Source organism: Callithrix jacchus, chromosome 4 (genome assembly GCF_049354715.1).
Source record: "Callithrix jacchus isolate 240 chromosome 4, calJac240_pri, whole genome shotgun sequence".
Lineage (NCBI taxonomy): Eukaryota > Metazoa > Chordata > Mammalia > Primates > Cebidae > Callithrix > Callithrix jacchus.
In genome coordinates, this window is record NC_133505.1 from 129,890,616 (window position 1) to 129,913,410 (window position 22,795).

The following is a 22,795-nucleotide window of genomic DNA, read 5'->3' on the forward strand; positions in this document are numbered from 1 at the left end:
GGATATTAAATCTGACAAAAAAGTGAAGAAAGGATTACATGGAAACCCTGCACTTCTGCATTAGGAAGGAGAGATACATCAGTGGTTTGAGTCAACTCTTAAGCCACTGTTTTGACAAACTATCTTGTTTGTCAAAAGCAGCATATTAGAAAATATTGTTTAAAATACAGTAGTGTCTTTGTATTGGTCCAAGAGTCTATAGGAAGATTTATAGCTCTTGATGATTGGGGCCGATAAAGTCTTTAATGGTGCTGGGAGATAAAGTGGAATGAACTCTGTCAAAATTATTAAAGCAAGAGGATTGTGATGGAAAAATAATTCACTGAGGAATAGAAAAATGGTTTCAGATTTGCCACTGCCCCACACTACCCCCAGAGACAAAGGCAGTAATGATGAACTGGGTGAGTATTCATGACGAAGTATAGCATGGTTGTGGAGCAGTTTCAAAGTCCTCAGACAACTTACCCCAACCTAGTTCTAGCTTTAAATTGTTGAGTGGAAACGGCCAAGAAAAACATGTTGAGAACAAATAGAAGTTGGAGGATCATCAGTTGCATGGTTCTGAGCATCAGGACATAAAAGAAGGTAAGTTCTGTTGAGACTCCTCTGCCATCATATCCAAACATACACAGACCTGGAGCACACAACTAGTCAATAATTCTGATGTGCACTACGTTACTCCAATAACACAGAAACCTAAAAGTGCTATTATTGTGTTCTTAGAGGAGAAGAAATTACTTAATTACTCTGTTGCCTCTTTGGATTCAGTTGCAGTTTCTCAGTCCAGAGGCAAATCTTCCATCCTCAGATAAGTCAGACCAGCAGTTAGAAACAAGTTATCTGGGATAAGGACAAATGCCACAAGGAAGATAGTATCAGGGGTCACTAACAGGATTTTCTGTTCTCTGGTTGGTCAAGACCTCATAAGCAGGACTATGCCCCTGTGGGTTTGTTGAAAATGCTTAAGTGAGTCCACTGGTCCAGGAAAGTCAATAACTGAACCAGCAACAAAAGTTAGCAAGACATATCTTTCTCCTGTTTTTTTTTTCCTTGCAACAACCATCCCTAGAACTCTCTATATGTTCTTACATAAAGACAAAAGCCTAATAATGTATTTCTGAATGCCTAATTTACTCATGGTTATCACTACTCTGGTAAACGTGGCTCCAAATGATTTCCTTGTAATAATGCTGGTTTTAAACTTGTAGCATCACTTTAAAATGGATGTGGATGTACACATGCAGGTGAAATGTATGAGTAACAGGCAAATGTGGGCAATTTCTTAGTGGTTTAATAGAAGTAACTCACAAAATACAACTCTAATAAAATAGGTAAATTTTTAGCAAGTGAAATTGTTGCATTCACATTCTGCCAAAGCTTAGCAGCAGGCTTCAAAGAACCTCTCCAAAAATAATAACACTGCAGAGGCTTTTGAAGTCCCTAAAATCTTATAGGTAATATTATAATTTTTTCTTTGATTTTTAATAATAAATTATATTCAGAAAAAAATAAAGTTATTCTAAAACAGTATTCAAATTATATATAACAAAGGCATTTTGAGGGCTTTAATACAGTTTGAATTAAGAAGTATAGTTTATATCATCCTAAATCAATAATCATATGCTGCAAACCTTTATATACATAATTTTCTAGTGATTGAAATTCTTAGAGAAAATAGTAGATGCTTCTACATTGAGCGAAAGTTTTCAGTAAGGAATTTCAAGTGTATATTAATAACAATATTAGAAATTATAAGAACCTATTTAATGAAGTGGTCAGTATGGATTTATTTCCCCCAGATAACGCTTTCCAGGACAGTTTTTAAAAATTATTCTTCCAACTAGTTTAAGCTTTGGTGTATGTGAAAATTTTAAGTAATAGTTAAGTTTTGATAATTGTCATTGCCCAAAATATAGCTTTGGAGTTAAGCCCCAACCTTTCTTTTCAGCTGCTTTTTTAGTGAATTATAATATGTGGTCCAGATATTCCTGTGATATAAGTGTAGACTAAAATAAAGACATTAATGCCCCTCTAATGTCTTCTATATGATGATGGAATAAGAAAATATTTAGATTTACATGTTGTAAATTGCTAATTATTTATGTATATATTTTTTTCCTGGTAGTATATTTTCATGACACTTTTGGTTTTCACATAATCAAGAATGCTGTTTTTATTGATTTTCATATTACATGAGAGTGGAGGCTGGAAATGGAACTGTCCCAAAATACAAGTAATCACAAAAGAAAATAGGTGAAGCCCCTCTGTGGGAATTAAGTGGAGTTACCCCAATAGCAAAAGAACTAAGACTATTTTTCCATGGTGTATGTCCAATGCGTCTATGCCAAATAGTTTTCTTTTAGTAAAGTCTACACTCAAAGCAAAGGTCTTTTATAAATTCAAATATAAGAATCCTATTCTTAGGTGCAAGCAGTGTCAGTGTTAAAATGAAAAGATGAACTTTAAAGTGGGACAGACATGACTTTGACACTTACCTTTCCCTATTACCCACAGTGTGACACTGAGTAACTTATATTGCTAGACCTCAGGTTCCTTGTTCATAAAAATTGAGCTAGTAAGCATATTTTGCTGAAACAAATAAGTAAAGTAGGTATCAAGGTGCCTGGCAAAGAGTAGATGTGCCACTTCTGGACTCCAAGCAATTCCCACACCTTTACGGGCTAACTCTTCATCTTCTCCATTATGTTTCAAATTATTTCTTCAGGACAAAACTTCCTGATCTCACAAACTTGATCAGGATCTCCTATTACACCCTCTTATAGCATCCTATAACTCTCATTTATGATTATTATAATTTTAGTTATAGCATTAATACTGTAACTTCTCAGAGAATGTAGACTATGCCTTTCTTGCATCCTGTGTGTCTAGTGAGTATCTGAATTAATTACTGCATATTAGATACATAATAAATAATTACTGAATGTAGTACTGATCAGTCCACATAAAAAATTAAGGTGAATAGGCCGGGTGCGGTGGCTCAAGCCTGTAATCCCAGCACTTTGGGAAGCCGAGGCGGGTGGATCACGAGGTCAAGAGATCGATACCATCCTGGTCAACGTGTTGAAACCCCGTCTCTACTTAAAATACAAAAAATTAGCTGGGCGTGGTGGCGCGTGCCTGTAATCCCAGCTACTCAGGAGGCTGAGGCAGGAGAATTGCCTGAACCCAGGAGGCGGAGGTTGCGGTGAGCCGAGATCGCGCCATTGCACTTCAGCCTGGGTAACAAGAGCGAAACTCCGTCTCAAAAAAAAAAAAAAAAAAAAAAAATTAAGGTGAATAATATCAGATCTTGAAGTTTAAATAGGTGAATTTTAGTTAATTATATATACATATGAAGCACTCAATGTATATATAATAAATTATACATACGTATGAAGCACTCAATGTAAATATAATAAATTATACATTATAATACATAGATAACATACATATTTGCACTATAGAATAAATTCAGAAGAGAGGGACCTCATTGAAGGCTGAAATAGAGAAGGCTTGATGCTTTACATGGCCATTATTCTTAGAATCAGGTTAAGGATTTACATAGGTAAACAGGAAAGGCAGTTGGTCCATCCAGGAGATAGAAGTCACAAAATTTAATTAAGAATTTCATGTTTTTTCATAGCAATATAGAGTGTGACAAGACTAAAGCAGACAGAATATGAGCGCATTTGAAAATATCAGAATGCATACTCTAATTACCAAATCTTACTTCCTATTTGTAGCTTTACTATTTTAGTTGTCATCATCATCTTCAGTGTTTACCAAGTGCTTGGGATGTATTATGCACTAAATATATATTTTATGAATAGAAAGGAGAGAATCAGAGACTATGGGGGCAAATGCTTCTTAATATTCTTTACTTCCATTCTATATTTTTTACCTTTTTCATTTTTAAGGAAAATCTTTCTTTTAAAATTTTTCTTTCTTTTCTTTTTGGGAGTTGTAATCAGAGCACTTCCTAGGTAATGGTGATAAGAAATAATTTTAGGAACAGATAAATAAATGCAAGTTTTTTAAAATATGAATGTGACCACTACAGTCTGGTTTATATATTTGCAAAGGGAATGCTGCTAATGTACTATGTTCTCCATCATATATATTTCTAATAAATTTGTAATATTATATTAAATTAACTCTATTACCTTTATCTTTCAGAACTGAAGAAGTCTTCCCAGATTTTTCTTTGCCAATTTCTGCAAGAGAGAACATGACAAGAAGAGGTTACAAGGAATAATAGAGAAAAAAACTGCAAGTTTCTTCATGTTTTGTATACAGAGGCTTAAAGATCACAGGGCATCTGAGTTGATATTCACAATACAAATGTCTCTAGGTATATTTTGTCTATAAGACATTGAACTAAATATGTAAATGATAGAAAGTAAGTGCATAAATGACTAAATTACTGACACAAGTTCAGATTATGTCAGATATATATAGTACAAGTACACTGACATGGGCTTTGGGGAAGAAAGATGTACTGAGAATGATAGCTGACATTTTCTGCTTACTGTGTGTCAGGCAATGTTTTCTCATTTTGTGAGCACCATTTTCTCATTCAGTGCTCACAACAACTTTATGAGGTATATAGGTTCTGTTATTATTTCTGCTTTTCACATAAATTGATTAAATAACTTTCCAAGATCTTTACATAGGAGACCTGGGATTTGAACTGCCAGCCCCAGTAGTTGCATGATAGGCTCAGTAAAGGATGTAAGCATGTAGTACTGAGGCAGAACTAGAAGAGGGAAAGAAATTAGACCTGGAACAATAAAATGGAAACAAAGACACATTTCAGAGAAACAGAGAGTGAATAGGAAGCTTGGACAAGGCAGATCTATCAGTTTAGCTGTAGGCCATTTACAACCAACAGAGTTGGAAGTGATACTCTGTGACTTCGAAGGCTAAATCAGAAAAGGTCATGCATTATTTTACCTGTTAATCTAGTGACATTTGCTTTGGGAAATGCAGCTGCCAGGTGGTAATCTAACTAACACAACCATGTGAGAGAGGCTACATCTAGGCAGTCCAGCTAACAGCCCAAGCTGAGCTCCCAGCCAACAGCTAGTATCAACTGCCAGCCATCTGAGAGAGCCATCATGCACATCCAGGAGTCAGTGATTTTACATGACTGCTGCCCAACCTGACATCTGACTGTGATCACATGAGATAATTAGGTAAAAACTGCCTGCTTCATCCTCCTGAAGTCCTGAGGCACAAAATCATCAACAAAATGAAATCAGCTGTTGTTTTACACCACTAAGTTTTGAAATGGTCTGTATATAGAAATAGTTGTGAAAAGGTAGTTAACCAACAGACAGCAAAATATTAGACCCTGTGATAAGTTCTCCAGTAAAGTTATACAGATAATAAAGAATTTATTGATCCAAATTTTAAAATTGGGGAAGCTTTTCACTGAGAATGTGCCATTTAGGTTTAGACTTATAAATTGGGTAAAATGCCATTTTAATTACATAACTGTAAGCAGATGTATTCGTTTAGGTTTGTTTTGTTTTTGACAGAATCTCGCTCTGTTGCCAGGCTGGAGTGCAATGGTGCGATCTTGGCTCACGGTAACCTCTGCCTCCCAGGTTTAAGTGATTCTCCTGCCTCAGCTCCTGAGTAGCTGGGATTACAGGCACCCGCCATCACATCCAGCTAATATTTGTATTTTTAGTGGAGACAGATTTTTATTATGTTAGCCAGACTGGTCTCGAACTCCTGACCAAAAGTGATCTGCCCTCCTCGGCCTCCCAAAGTGCTGGGATTACAGGCATGAGCCACTGCGCTTAGCCATGTATTACAGTTTTTTTGTTTGTTAGTTTGTTTTTGTTTTGTTTTGTTTTAGCTGAGAATGGTTCTTAGATTTTTAAATTTGGTTTACAGTAGGATAATTTTCCCATACCTGAGATATGAAATATAAAATAAGAGGTCTTTGGAGGAAGGTCTGTTTTGAATATATTGTGTTTCATATGTCAACAAGACACCCAAAAAGGAAATGTCCAGCAAGCAGTTGGAAAAAACAGGTGAAGTGCAGATCATTTACAGGTGCTGCAGAAGCAAAGCAACCTATCGTATGGGTTATAAATGAAAACTATCAATATAACTAGTGGCATGTTTTTTTTAAAGGCCCCATATTAATCTTATTTGTCTTATTCATAGAGATTGACTTGACTTATTAAGTAAACTAATTATATAAAGGCAAAATAAACCGGAAAGAGAACAATTACTTTCTTAATAATATGTGACAGGTGAAAACACACCCACACACAAAGACTGGTGTTCTCAGCTATTCTTTTTAGCAGCATGTTTCAAGTCCAATCTCATATAATTTTTCTATATTGATATATCATTTATATATTGATAGAAATACCCTTAATTTTATAAATTTTGATGTGCTATTGCCAGACGTTTAAAAATTTAAAACACAGATTATGATCAAAATAGCTATTAAAGTCAAGCTTTAAATAATCTATGAGATAAAAACTACTCATTTAAAAAATAATATTCAATAGCAATGCATCCAGGAATCTTTTAAGTTATGGTACTGAATATATTTAACCAAAAGTAAATAGTAAACATCTTTTACTTTTAATTGTACTGTAAAATAGAAAAGGTATATGTCTCAATAGTGTTTCCTTTTACTTCTACAAGAAATTTTAGAAAAAGAGGCTCATGAAAAAGGCAAGGCAAGACTGAAATAATGGAAAGTCTTATAGCAGATGATATCAGCCCTAGAGTTCTTTCCTGAAACAAGCATAGACATTTTGAATCCAAACTACAAGGAAACTTATCGTTGAATCTTTACACAATAACCTAATTATCATTATGAACATCCTTCAGTTTGTAATCCTAGTGTGGCAAAGGCATAAAGTAAAACGAAATTGCCAACATCTGATAGTTTTCCTGGATAAAAAAGAAAATTGCATATATTTAAATCTAACGTTTACCTCACAATTTTACTTTTTTGTTATCTAAGAAATTTTGAGTGACTTTCCAAAGTTCAGTAATCTCACACACATGTATTATATACTTATGCCCATTTATTTTTTGTAATAACCTCTTAACATCTATTAATTTAAGATATAATATAATATTTATTTCTATAACAATCTTATTCATTATACATATTCTTTATTGTCTTTTGAACTTTTTAAAATGGAAATCCTCTCCTAAAACACATTTATGTGGGATTTCAAGAATTATTCTCATTGTAGTGTAACTGTTCAAAATGAAATTTAGTTTACAAGATGATATATATAGAAAAGTTGAAGAAATATAATTGAATACAAGAAAAAATGTTAACTAAATAATTATTAATATAGCCAAAATAAAGAGGGATTTTAATGTATCTTTCTGCTACTCATGGTATGGAATTTCAAAATATACTTTAAAATTAACTTAGTTAACTGGACTAATTATTTGAGATTTCTGTGCACTTAAAAAATTAATAGACCTTAATTTTTAGAGCAGATTTATGATTACAGCAAAACTAATCAGAAAGTGCAGATTTCCTATACACTCTTTCTGTAACAGACTAAATGTGTCCCTTCAACATTCATCTGTTGAAATCCCACTTCTACTTCCATGTGATGGTATTAGGAAGTGGCACCTCTGAGAAATAATTAGGTCATCAGCCTGGAACCCTGACTAATAAAATTAATGGCCTTATAAAAATAAAAGGAACCTTGGAGAGCTCTCTTGCCCTCTTTCTGCATGTCAGAATACAAAAAGACAGCGGTCTGCCATCCAGAAGAGGGCTCTCATAGCACATAACCATTCTAGCAGCCTAATTTTAGACTTCCAGCTTCCAGATCTTGAGAAATAAATTTTTGTTGTTTATAAGCCACCCAGTCTATGGCACTTTGTTATATCAGCCCAAACTAATACACCCTCTTTCAGTACACTCAGGCTCCCTCACCATCAGTATCCCTCAAGAGTGTGGTACATTTATTATAGTCCTAGAAACAATATTGATACATCATTATCAACCAAAGTCTATAGTTTATATTAGAGTTCACTTAGTTTTATACATCTTAAAGATTTCGACAAAAATAATGACATGTATCTGCCATTGCAGTATCACTCAGAATTATTTCATCACCCTAAAAATTCTCTGTGCTCCACCTACTCAACCTTCTCTTCTCCCCAAACCCTGGTAACCACTGTGTTTAATTTTCTCTATAGTTTTGCCTTTTCCAGAATTTCATATAGTTGGAATTGTACAATATGTTGACTTTTCAGATTGGCATATTTCACATAGAAATAAAATTTAAGGTTATTCAACTTATTTTGTGGCTTGATAGCTCATACATTTTTCACACTGAATAAACATTTTATTATTTTATTATTTAGGAAATATAAATAAAGCTGATATGAACAGTCGTGTACGGGTTTTGAATAGACATAAGTTTTCAACTTATTTGGATAAATAACAAGGAGCATAATTGCTAGACTGCATGGTGAGAGTAGGTTAGTTTTCTGAGAAACTGCCAAATTGCCTTTTTGCATTCCCAGCAGCAAAGAATGACGGTTTCTGTTGCTCTATATCCTCCCCAGCATTCAGTATTGTCAGTGTTTTATATTTTAGCTATTCTAATAGGTGTGTAGTGGTATCTCAATATTTTAATCTAGTGACCTGTTATATTGAACATCTTTTCATATGCTGGCTTGTCATCTGTATAAGTCCAACTAATAATTTTCTTCATTCATGGGACTGTGTCTTTGGTGTTATGTTTACAATGTCATTTTCAAACCCAAGATCACCGAAATCTTCTCCTATGCTATTTTCTAGGAGTTTTATAGTTTTATGTTTTACATTTAGGTCTATGATCCATTTTTAGTTAATTTTCTTGTGGAGGATGTAAAGTCTATTTTTGAGGGTTTATTGTTTTATTTTGTATTTTTGTTTATGAACATCCAGTTGTTTTAACACCCAATTGTTGAAATGCCTATCCTTTCTCAGTAAATTGCTTTTGCCTTTGTCAAAGATCAGCTGATTAACTTTTTGTGAGTGTATTTCTGAGTTCTCTATTCTGTTTCATTGATTTGTCTTTCCTTTCACTAATATCGTGCTTTCTTGATTACTGTACTTTTACAGTAAGTTGTGAATTTCAGTAGAGTCAGTTTGCCACTTAATTTTTATTTTCCAATGCTGTGTTAGCTCTTCTGGATCTTTTGCCTTTTCATATAAATCTTAGAATTTGTTTGTCAATAGCCATAGATAACTTGCTAGAATTTTTCTGGAATTGTGTTGAATCTGTAGCTCAATTTAGGAAGAACTGACATCTTGACAATACTGAGGAATCTTATCAATGAATATGGAGTATCTCTCAATTTATTTGGTTTCCATTTATTTCTTTTATGTAGTTTTCCTCACATAGACCTTATATATAATTTTAAAAGTATACCTAAGTATTTATGTTTTGGGTGCTAATACAAGCGGTCATTGTGTTTTTAATCTTGCTTATTCAATTTTTTCATTACTGATATAGGAGAGTAATTGACTTTTGCATATTAACTTTGTGTCCTGAAACCTTGTTATATTTTCTGATTCGTTCCAGGAAGTTTTTGGAATTTTCTACATAAACAAGTATGTAATTTTTGAACAAAGACAGTTTTTCTCTTCCCAACTTGTATACCATTTATTTCCTTTTCTTATATTACTTCATGCACTAAAACTTTCAGTATAATGTTGATAAATTGTGGCTAGAGCAAACATCTTTGCCACGTTCTTGACCTTAGCAAGAGAGCTTTTAATTTCTCATCATTAAATAGAATGTTAGCTACAGGATTTTTGTAGAAATTACTTACCAAGTTTAAGAATTTTCTGTCTATTCCTAGTTTGCTGAGAGTTTTTAACCATCAATGGGTGCTGGATTTTGTCAAATGCTTTTGCCATTACTACTGATAGTGTCATGTGTTTTTTTCTTTTTTAGTCTGTTGATATTATAGATTACTTAAATAATTTTCAAATGTCATGATAGACTTTCATATCTGGAATAAATCCCACTTGGTCTTGTATAATTCTTTTTATGCATTGTTGAATTTGATTTGCTATATTTTAGACTTTCATTAAATTTTTAAAGAAGTTTCCACACAAACTATATTTTAAACTTTGTGATGGATATGTACACAGAAAGAAAATTGAGGTCTGAGATGCTCAAAAAGTGTTTGGTTTGGAGTAAAATAAAAGTCGATGGCATTTTAACAAATCAGAACCTGTTCTTTGTGTTGTGCCTACCAGAGTGACAAAAGTATGTCTACTGTAGATAGAAAAGTCCAGGACCCCTTGAGTCCTTTCTCTTGAAAATGATATTATAAAAGGAGGACACAGGTTTGTTTTAAAAGATAAACTATATTGTATTAAACAGGTATTTATTGAGTGTCTCTTTTGTACTGGGAGCCGGAAAAATAAGGAAGATTGTGTGGAGTTCAGACTGTGTTGTGATGCATCCACATAGACAGATTAGATACAATGGCAGAGGGCTCAGAACTCTGGGTGCATAGCAGAAACACTGACAAACTCGATCTGAAGACTTCACAGAAACACTGGCATTTGTGATGGATTCAAAAACTGATAAAACCTGCCATGAAAAAAGAATTAGAAAGGTATTTCAAACATAAAAAGCAGCATAAGAATACCACAGAGTGTGAAAGTTCAAGTGGATTCCTGAATGAAGCAAATGGGGTAGAAGCAGTGAGCGTAAGCTGGAAAGTCACAATGAGACTTGTAGCAAAGGAACCTGTGGTACCCTCTAAGAAACTTAAACTTATATGCTTCCAGTGATAAGGATTGAAAGATCCTAAAGCGAAATGTTTTTTCCTTTCATTGTATCAATGAATGTGCAAAATTTTGTCGAGAGAATATAATATGTGCTGAAAAACTGAATGACACTACCAAGTAATTATTGCCGTGTTGTAAAAATAGTCAGAAATCACCAGTCACACATAGTTGTTATCTGTATTCTCCTATCTCCAGAGACAGTATGTTCTTCTGTCCCAGTTTTTATAGTTTGTGTGTGTGTGTGTATCAAAGGTATAATCTCTATATCCTGTGTGCCATTATTACTAATTCTCATATGTACAATCTTATTTAAAGCATCTTTATGTAATTACTTTGACATCCAACAGCATGATATGTTCCTGAGATATTTTTGGGATTTAAGTGTAATGTAACCTATCAGCAAGACTTTAAATATTATCATTCCATTTAGTAGATTTAAATAATATTTTCAGATATTTTCATTTTATAATCTAAATTGGACTTTCCTGTTGAATGATTGCATTTGTGATCAGAAGACAGTTTACTCTTTGGCATTTGGGGCAATGTTGAAATGTCTCAAACATGGAAAACATGTCTTACAAGTGAGAATTGTACAATATTAGAGATGGAAGGTCCCTTAGAGATGGCTCAATACAATAATATTTTCTTATTTAAAAAAAGGCAGTGCAAGGCAAATATCTAGCCCAGTCACAGAACAAATTATTGATAGAGCTAAACTAAGCCCGAAGTTTTATTTCAAGATAGTTCTGTGCTCTATTGTTCAAGCAGATTAATATTTTATAATTGCCACTGGCTATTATCAGTTATTTCTTCCTTGAAGACCAAAGTTGTAAGTGCTAACTCCAGGTTAAGAATTTTTGACCATGGAATGTACTGTAAAGGCTCTAAATGAGAATGTAGATGCTTTATTTGGGAAAAAAAAAATTTTCCCTTCTTTTCTGTTTAAAAATCAAGTGAAGTAAAACCAGGACTTTTCAGGTTGTGATGATAAAAAAAGTTTTAACTACTATTTCGCCGTTCCAGGATCTGAGTTAAATTCTGACTTTTAAAGCATTGCTTTACAACTAGCTTATAATGTATCATTGATCTATAAAAAATGGGACAGTAATAGTCACTAAGATGCAGGTAAATGTTGCATAGAATATTGATAAAACATTTATTTTCATTACTAAAATTATGTGATCTAAAATGTGTAACTTAATTTATAATGAGAATACAGTAACAATGGATTTTTATATAGGGTTGATGGTTTCAGATTATTTCTGCAATTTAATTTTTGAGTATGAAACTTAAACTTTATTAATTTGTTTCAGATTCTGGAAGAGCAATTGACTGTAAAGAAACTTTCTTTAAGATAGTGTATACCAATACACTATCTTAAAGAAATATGATTTTAGTGGAAAGCCAATCTGTAAATAAAAAAAAGGGAAACAAAATTTCTCAGAAAAAAATCTTTGCTCTGACCATTCAGCTTTGTAATGTGGCAGCCTGTAATATTTTCTATTAAAGATACTTAAAGGAAAAAAGATATAACCCACTTGTGGCCTCAGCGTTAAGGTAGGAGTGAAAGTAAATATTAATAGATAAAAAACAAGATTAGCAGTTCAATAATCTTCTTAAGCTTATAAAAAGTGTTTTATTGCTGTTATATGGTTACCAGTACAATGCATTTCTGATTTCTTTATATAATCTTGTCTAGAAGGTCAAAGGAACATAAAGCTGATTATTCCCTCCGGAGAACCAAATTTTAAACTTCAAATATCTACTTTAAATACTTAACAACTATTTTTTGCATGCCAAATCCTAGTGATGGCAATCACAATTCTATATAAGAAAAATAAGAGTTTTAAGAGAATTTTCCTTATATGAGAATAAAAAATGACCCATTACACATTTAAGGATATTTTAAAGAAACTTCAGTCTAATATTAAAATATAGACAGGGATCAAGGATACATAATTTGTATTGCTTTAAATTACTATAAATTATGTAAAATATTGTCAAAAGAAATCTGAAGCACACTGTCATTATATTCAGGGCTCACATGGTAATTTTCTTTATATTTACAATTAGATGTGACAGGGCTTAAAAATTGTTTGTATTGGCATTCTTCAGTTTTACATGAAGGTTGTTGGAAGTTAAATGAAGGAAAGTTTAAGAATTAAAAGAGAGGTGAAGCAAATGCACACATTTGATGTAAAAATTTTGTTACTTTAAGAACCTAAAAGATTGATAATATTGCCGTTGAGAAACTTCACTGATGAGTCCTGGAAGGGGCAGAATGCAGGCAGCATAAGCCTGATGCATTCTTCCTGGGAATGCTGTCTGATAATTAGTAATGCCAGGGAATGTAGTGAAGCCTATCTACCTACCAGTTCCTCTGACCCAAGAGTTACTGAGGGTCCTTGGGGGTAAGTGTGGTTATCACAGTATGAAGCGCAAGGGCAGTGCAGTGGGAGGGAGGCATTCCAGGTGTAATCTTGTAGTTTTCGTGTGCTTCTCTGCAAAATACCCAGTTTCTTAAAAAAAAAGTAAAGAAAAAGGAAGGAAAAAGATGAGCACAGAAGGCTATACTGGGCACAGGAATGGTTCATTTTCATAACTGAAAGGCAGAACACTTGCATGGAAACAAAATTTGGGCATTCAATTATATCTCTATGTAACCTGTATGTACCTATCATAAATCCTACATAAAATGAGGGTGATGGAGTTACACATCAGCTTATTAGACAAGATAGATCACCAATAATAAAGGAACTTTAACTTTTGGGAAAAAGGTAAAGAATTAATGCATATGTGTCTCTTAACATCACTTCCTAATATCACAAACATCATTGACATATACTGCCTATTTTCAGAGCTGAAATTCTCTTTAATGTTGAATGGCAATCCTGCCAATGTGTGAATCACATGAATCAAATGTTGCATGGCAGAAAGGAGTCCTCTATAGGAAATTAATGTAACGATACAAACTTCCATTAAGTATGTGTTCTTCTGCTATAATAAGTAGGAGTGAGATCTGTCTCTCATTAAAGGAATATGGTGAGTAGGAGGAAGGAGTTAAGACAGGAGAGACTAGAAAGAAATTTCCTATGAATGACATAAAATAATTATAAGGATAAATTGTTTTCATAGTATTAAGTAAAATAAGAGTAAGAAGAAGTAAAATGTATTATGTGATCAAGTGAGACAGTGGAGTGGAGAATTCACTTGCTAATGGTTCTTTTGAAAACATGTAAAATACATAAACAAGGAGAGTATCCTCATTTTCATGCATTGCCTTCATATAGACCATCTTGTCTCTGAAGCCCACGCCATGCCCCTCACACCCATTCCCCAGCGCCTAGCCTGTTGTGGGCGCTCAATAAATATTAAACAACCAAAGCACAAAGTATTGTCAAAATGTTTAGAATTCACAGGAATCTATAATATTGTTATTATAATTTAACATTTATTGAGGGTCAACAGTGTGACTTAGTCAACATGTGCAAATAAGTTATTTTATAAATACATATTAAGCAAATAATTAAATACAACTGTGTTAACTAAACTTCTGTTTTACTTCATTGATTTTAAATGCAAAACTGTTTCTCCCTTTTTTAAATAACTTTGATAGACCAAGAAATATACACATTAATTATATTCAAATGAATAAAATTTTCTCGGGAAAATAATTATGCTTAGATATTATTAACATTCACTTGATAGTATGGAATAAATCTACAATCAGTACACATCACAGATTTTAAAAGGACCAGAGCATACACAAAGCAGAATCTGATAAGGTGGTTGAGGACAGTGATGGATACAAAACATGTAATAGCACTTGGGTTTTGCCTAGTGTTGTGACAATTTAAAACGCTATTACAATTTACAGAATAACATCAGAAGCCAAGAAAGAAACTCTTGAAGTGACACAAATTAGCCTATTTATGAATTTTGAAGTATTTCTTAATTTAAGGCAAAGTTGAATCTTATTATAGTAAGTGAACTCTGATACACTTAAGGTCAACACTTTCCAAATTTACACTTAATGAAATCATTACTAATTGTGTTACAATTTATTCTTGATAGTTAACACACAATTAGATTTTATTTAATTTTCTAAAAATATTTTTGTTGTGTTTCTGCTTAAATGATTTTTGAAGTGATTTTTAATTGTTAAGAGGATGGAATACTATACCATTCTGTAATAAAACGTTCAACTTAATTTTGAGACATTGAAATATCCATAAGTATTTAAATCCAGAGATTCAATATACACAATTATACTTAGATCACAAAGTGTATTTAAACTCTATTAAAATTTATAAAAATCATATAATTTTTCCAAATAAAGTCCACATGTTCAAATAAATAAAAATAAGTTTTTAAAGAGGATTTAACTATATTTCAATGAATTATAAACTAGTAATAGATTATTTGTACTTTTGAAGATAACTAAAACTGTATAAGAAAGCAAAGTATACATCATAAAGCATTATGCATAAATATTAGAGTAATATGAGAAAATGTGTAGAATGTCATTATTATGTCTTCTCATACCACTTTATTAAAAGCACAAAATATTTTCATTTCAGTTATTAGTCATAGATATACTGTAATAAAAATATGAAAACTATCCAAATATGTTATTTCCTATGATTGTTATGGTTGAAAAATGTGAGGCCATTGTCATACAATATTTAAAATTGAAATGATTTACTAAGTCAATATAAAAATAGCCATTCAAAGAGCATCATTTTTTTCATGCAAGCCAGGAGCCTAAGCTTTAACAAGAGAAAATAAAATTTTAGTAGAGTATTACTATAAAATCATCTTAAGAAGTAAGATCATATCTTTAGGAATCATTTCCAGTCTCTTGTCCACTAGAGGAAATATCATAGAATTAATGAAACTGACACCATCATGCCAATAGGAAAAAAAAAACCCTATTTTGAAATCAGTTGTCTGTTAGGTACTATTATTATTGGTGTGGGTGTTTTATATTCTAGTCAATCTTCTTTTGATATACTGAGGCTATGAAAACAATCTATGAATGTCATGAGTAATCAGCAATTTTATACTAGAAGGGTGAAAGCTATAAAGATCAATGAAATCAAAGTAGTTTGATAATTTATGTCATCTGTGTTGAAATTAATTTCATAAGGAAAAATGCCTAATTATATGTTGTATGCTTATCTAAAAGTTTATACATTTTCCTATCCTTTCACATGTTTTCTTGTTTGACTTATACAAACAAAAACTTGGCCCATCTTGTCAATGGGCCAGTCTGGGATAATTATCTTTATTTTTTAGAGAATAAATTTAGTTTCACAAACATGCATAACTGAACACATTGAAATTAGGATTCAGTGCTTCCACTTTATATTTCAGAAACTAAAATTCCACACTTCTTCAAAAAGAAACTGACAGAAACATCTACTGAATTGTAAATTTTAAAAGTCCCCAGAAGCCAAAATAAATTGGAAAACATTTTCAATGCAATTATAATGGGATTTTATTTTGAAAAGCCCAAGGAAATAAATTCTTAACCAATCTTTTTACTTAACCAAATTCTTAACTTTAGTTTACTTATTTGACATGTGAGAGAAGAAGGATTTTCTTGATATATTTATGTGAAAAGTTCTTAATTTTTGATATTAGGACTTCAGAAATTTAATTCCAACTCAAATTTGGAAAAATCATTGAGACTTTGTTCTTTACAAAATTATTGCTAGTTCTAATTTAATTTATTCTAATAAATATAATATTATTATATAAAAGAAAATACATGGGGGGAATGATAATTAAAATTATTAGCACACTTGAGCTCTAAGAGAAGCCACAACATCACTTTAAATGTTTTAAGTTTAGTGTACTATAGCATTTTTCTCAGGCAGAATCTGGAGTGATCTATTTATGATATAGCTGCATAAATACAAATAAAATGTATAACTATTTTGTATCATTATGATTTATAACAGTGAAATTTTAACCCTCTTGGGAGAATGAATAGTTGAAGTCATAATATAGTATACATCATAATATATTCAACTTATTTTTGCTGTTGTTTTCTTCATTTTAACTTTTACATATATTTCTTCAAGCAACAGAAATAGCTTTTGCATATATAGGATTGGGCCATCTTTATTTTTCAAATTATGATCAGTAAGATGGTGTTAAAACCACAAATCAAATAGGAATATGTCTACCAGTTCCCCTGGATCATTGCCTTATTTCAACAATCTTCAGCATGTCGCCTGATGTAATTGAGCAGTTTGTGGAGTTTTCCTATTTGGAGCTGATACTCAGAGTTTAGTTACACAAAAGAAAGACCAACCCAGATTGCTGTCTCACATTCTCCCTGGCACAGAAAAAAATGCAAGGACAGTGATAAAGAGCAATACACTTAGAGGTTATCGTCTTCCGCCTGTCTGAATCCAGTGCTTTCCTCCGCATGTTGTTGTCTTTCTAAAGAAGATAATGTCAACCTCCTTCATTTTTTTTTACCTTGCTCCACTGTCTTCGTTGTTTTCTCTTCCTTCTTTCCAGGTACAGCTGCCAAACAAAGATAAGGTTTAAAGAAGAGATCCAGAAAAAATACTGCTTCTTCCCAAAAAAAGCATTTTGGAGTTCTTTCAACACTAAATCTTTCCTCTACAAAAGTTATTTTAAAGCTTTTTAAATATTTTTCATTTCTCTATAATTCAATTGAAATCAGATTTTATATCTAAAGAATTAGAGAAAAAAGTAATCCCTTGTATTCTTCTGTCTACATTTCTACAATCAGTATCTGCTTTATTCGTTTATACTCGGCTTTGATAAACAAGCTCTACATAGAATTCCACTTGACAGGACTGTGATTAATCTACTTACATTCCAGGTTATTGCTGGAGACACTTCGTGTCTTGTAAATGTCAACTAGATGCTCCTTTAAATTCAAGCTTAGTATGACTTAATCAACTGAAAGAATGGTGTAGTCATGCTTGAGATTCATTTAAATATTAAATGAAATCATCCCAAATCACCAGTAACCAAAAGAGGATTATTTGGGTGCGGTACCCCTTTCTCTAAGAGGTATTGCTCTCAGTGAAGTATTCACTGTTTGCCTACTTACAGTGGTTGACAGTCAAAAAGTAGAACAGTACAAATTATTCACTCAGAGTTGGTGCACACCATTGAAACAATTGACTCAATCAAGAATCTTAAGAGTTCACTAGCAACCATTAGATGAAAGATGGATGAGGCGCTGACTATTGCTATTGCACCCAAGTGTTATGTTACATAGAGCTGCAAGGGGGAAAACACAACTTTAAAATGAAGAAATATGTCTGTAGCCAACTTAACCCATTGATGCAACTTAGAAACATTTATTCATATCAGGACATCTAGACATCCTGTGCTTTCTGATGAGATACCATGTGGCATATACAGAATCTTCTCTAAAGTACTCTTTCCAAAGTATCCAACTGAAATTTATCTAAGCTAGATTTAGCTTTCAGTTTAATCAAATACCAGAAGTATAGAACATGTTAAACTATATTATGAAGAGATAATCAGACCAATCAAAATGTTTATATGGTAACTGGTCCCAATCTTTTTAAAAAGCCAATGCAATTAGGAAAGAAAAAAGGATGGAGGGAGGAGGGAAGAGAAGGAAATGAATTTTACCTTTAATTACATCTGTTGAAAAAGAAAGATATCCCAAAAAACTGACTATGTGCTGGTTAGAAGGAAATACCCTATATTTCCAGGAAAGCAACCTATTATTTTACTCAAGTATGACCCCAAAATAAAGCAAACAATATCACTGAGAAGCAAGGAAGGTATTAAACTAAAAAGTAAATGAATACGTATAAACCTCACAAATCACACCTGTAGAGAAATCTTATGTAACACAAGATATTATAGGGTGAATGCCAATGAATGCAATGCCCTTTATTTTGCTGTTTTTGTTGTATCATAGTCAGTATTAGGGTTAGGACAGAGGGAAGAGGGAAGCAAGTTGGCCTTCAATGTTGAAATAAAGACACAAGTCCCAAGGTACTCCTGAGATGACCTTCCAGAACTGAGTTATAATCAGAAAAGAACTGTGCCACAATTCTGGTTATTCTAAGGGGCATATGTCCTAGAAGAAAGAGCAATGATTATTTTAGAGGGTACAGTCCAGTTTTGCCACTGAATCGCTGCAAATTGAGTGCACATTATTTTACCTTGAGTCTTACTCTTCATGTTAAAAGCACAGGTAATGCTACAAGGCCGTTTCAAGGTCTAAGTGAAAACAGTTTGAGGAAATCAGCCTGGTGGCACCACATAAGTCAGTAAATAGAAGCTGTTATTATTTTATTTACCTCTGCCTAAAACACAGTCATCTCACTTTCACAGGTAACTCCTATTTATTCATCTAATCTAATTTAGGGCTGTAATACATTTTCCTTAAAAGGCAAATTAAATTTGAAAAATAAAGAAAATTTCTACAAAAAATTAAAACTGTTCATAGATAAGTTAGATATAAGTAGGAGTGAAGGTCAAACTAGAACTACCAATCTGAAGGAATAGCCTGGAATTCATCCCAGAGAGACAAAAAGATGGACAATATACAAGAGGTTAAGAGACATAGAAGATATAGCTCATCTTAACACAAATCTAATTGAACTTATAAAAGATTAGAGTGTGTGAGGAAAAAGCAATATTTGAAGGGATAATGGCTAAAACTTCTCCAGAATTGCAGGCACTAGCAATTGTATCCTGGAAGCACAGGAAATCTAAGTAGGGAAAGGATGGACTAATTTAATTACACTGTAACAAAAAATAAATAATTTTTTTCTTTTAAATTGCACATATCCTAATATCATCTCTCAGAAAAATATCAGTTTTTCTATGTTGTAGTATCACATTTTGGCTTTAATTTTAGTTATTCCTGATACCTGAAATACCAATAATGTCACATGCTTTTCATATACTTCGTTTAGTCTCCTATGTGGAGTGCCTTTTTAAGATTTTTGCCTAATTTCTTTATGTTTTTTAAATTGATTTGTATGCATTTGTAATATTCTAAATGAGTATTTTTGAAGATACTCTGTCTCTCTCTCTCTCTCTCTCTCTCTCTCTCACACACACACACACACACACACACATACACATATGCTGTAAATGTCTTTTTCCACTACATTTTTTTACTCTGGTTTACATTAGCAGAAGTTTTAATGTTATTTAAATTCAATTTATCAATCTTTCCTTTGTGGCTTTTTTTTTTGTATTTTATTTAAAAAGATTTGCGTCCACCATGGTTATATTTAATTATTATTCCCTACAATTTTCCTTCAGTACCCAATTCTCCAATAAAATTGACATCTCTCCCTTTTTTCCCATATCATCTATGGAGGCTCTGATGTGTGCCTTTTATTAGTAGGTAGTTTTAAATGGAGAAGTGAGACTTACTGGAGGAGAAGTATGCTAGAATAGTGGTGAGGAAGTGAAAAATGGTAAGAAAATATTGTGCAGTTTGAAGTGTCTCTCATGTGACACATACTACTTCCGAGATGTAAACCCACAGGCATAGCATGATGAACTATTATTTCCAAAGATAGAATGTTATTATTTCCAAAGATACTGCCAGAAATACAGGAACTTCTCATGATCTATTCACATTTTACAGGTACTGACTGGAGGTGTCATTGACTGAAACATTGGAGTAAATCACTATGAGAGAAAAAAATGCATCAATTTGGCCTCTGGATATTTACTATGGTGGAAAGAGGAAAGAGGTTTCTCACCAGTTCTCAGAAGACGTTAACTACTCAATCTGTTCACAAGGCCATCACTTTCTGCTCCAGTCTTCCTAGAGTTTTCTAACATACTCAGAATTATGAACATAGCATTAGGGAATTATTGTAGCATAGAAAACAAGGAATGCCTAAACATGAAGTTGGAAAAGAATATAGGAACCAGTTCTTAGGGGGACTCTATATGCCATTTTAACAAGCTTGGATTTTATCTTATGGAAAACTGGGGAACAGAGTACTAAATTTGGAGTGGTTTATTCAGTTTTATGGTTTTGCTAAATTATTGTGGCTGTTGGGATGAATATTAGTGAAATAAAAATAGAAACATGAGGGCAGTATGAAGTTATTTCAGTGGTTCTGGTAGGAGACAATGAAGTCATGACTTAGTATTGTAGTAATGGCTGCAAGTAGGAGAAAATATTCTCAAGAAACAGTAAGTTGGAGAAAGCAAATGAGAAGTTCAGGTTAAGATGGTTTGAAGGTGAAGGTGGATTTTTTTTTGTTAATTTTTATTTTAAGTTCCAGAGTACAAGTGCAGGAAGTGCAGGTTTGTTACATAGGTAAGCATGCGCCATGGTGGTTTGCTGTACCTATCAACCCATCACCTAGGTATTAAGCCCAGCATTCATTAGCTTTTGTGAAGGTGAAATTGAAGGTATTTATTGGGCAGTTGAATATACAGGCCTGAAATTCAGTGAAAAATTCTGAGATGGGGACACATGATTGGAAAAACTTCATGATATAGGACAGAGTTTCAACTTTGAGAGTGGATATCTCTCAAAAGGAAAGAGTATAGAATGAGTTCAGACAATTAATAATGAATTATGAGGAACACTAACAAGAAGCAAAAGATGAAAAAAAGTCCGGAAATAAAGGCCAGTCACATAGAGAGAACCAGGAGACTATATTGTCATAAGCCTGACAACAGAGAAGTCTGGAGTAGAGACAAAGTGACAAATGCAACTGAGAAATCTAGTAATATGAAAATGGAATGATTCTATTGGCTTAGCAATGATGATGTCATCAGCACTGGGTGGAGCTTCAGTGGTTTGGAAGGGAAAGGAGCTTAGTCTTTGTGGAAGGCCAGAGGCAAGGCAGTGTTAGGACTCCAGAAGGCTGGCTAGCATGGGAAGGAGATAAAATGGTAGAAAGACAGAGAGAGAGGTGCAAATCATGAAAAAGAAGTAATTTTGAAACTGAGAAAAAACATTTCCAATCCCAGTAACAAAAAGAGAAAATGCCATAAAATAAGATGGATGACTGATTAGGAAGGAAAAATTGAGAAACTGGTCTTGAAGAGGAAAACATTACCTCTGAGATTAAAAGAGAGATGGAGACAGGTTAGGTAAAAACACCAGTTACTATCCTATTTTTTATTCCCAGCCAACTATCTTCATCGTCATTGCTCATATACTTCACTCCCTCTTTCCTCATTCAATCTGTCACTCTTTAGCTTTTATGAGTGTCACTACCCTGAAAATTCTCTGACAGATCCCATGACCACCACCTTGCTATTGAAAGATTTTTTTTCCTGCGGTTACTGGTTATTTTAGTCTGCTTTTATCTTTGATTCTCCTTGTTCTTTTCCCCTTCAGATGCAAATGTAAATGTTACCTTATCTCATCATGACACGCTCAGGGACCCCAGGCAGAGGGCACCCATGTATACATCTCCAGCCTATCATTGTCTGGAGCTCTAGTTTTACTTCTAGAACCACCTATGTGATGCTACTTTTATGTGCTACTAGCACTTTGACTTAAATTTATCTAAAAGTAAGCTTGCCTTTCCTCTCCAAACTCTTGCTTCTCTTTTTTATTATTAAGAATATTAATATTCTTCTAGAAGCCAGTCTAAAAAAATGATATTATCATTAAATTATTTTTCTTTTCTTCCCTCCCAAAGTTTATCAATTGTGAAATTCCATTGAATCTACCTCTTTATTAGTGCTAACATAATCTCCCTCCCTTCCAATCTCATAACTAATGCCCTAGTCCAGGTCCTAATACTTGTCACTACATTGTTGAGAAAGCTTCCTAATATGCCTATTTCAAATTTTTCCTTTTTGAATTAGTTTTCCTAAAGCATATGTTTTAGTGTTATTTATATACTTACACTTTTTCATCACCTCCCTAATTGCCCATGAAATAAAGTCCAATTTTAAAATAAGGCCCTTTTATTGCATTATTAACCCAGGTTATATTAATTCCTACCATAGTCTTGAGAT

General features: G+C 33.0%; 1 protein-coding gene across 50 annotated transcripts in view; it reads right to left on the bottom strand.

The window, feature by feature from the left end:
- TRDN (triadin) overlaps positions 1-22,795 on the bottom strand; it is a 415,209-nt gene that overhangs the window by 120,250 nt on the left and 272,164 nt on the right. For all 50 annotated transcript variants that reach the window (XM_078370051.1, XM_078370045.1, XM_078370044.1 and 47 more), the window contains 2 exons: positions 17,297-17,344; positions 4,164-4,214 (listed from right to left, as the gene is read on the bottom strand). In XM_078370051.1, the coding sequence (XP_078226177.1) occupies positions 4,164-4,214; positions 17,297-17,344 (99 nt within the window). The remainder of the gene's footprint in view (positions 1-4,163; positions 4,215-17,296; positions 17,345-22,795) is intronic.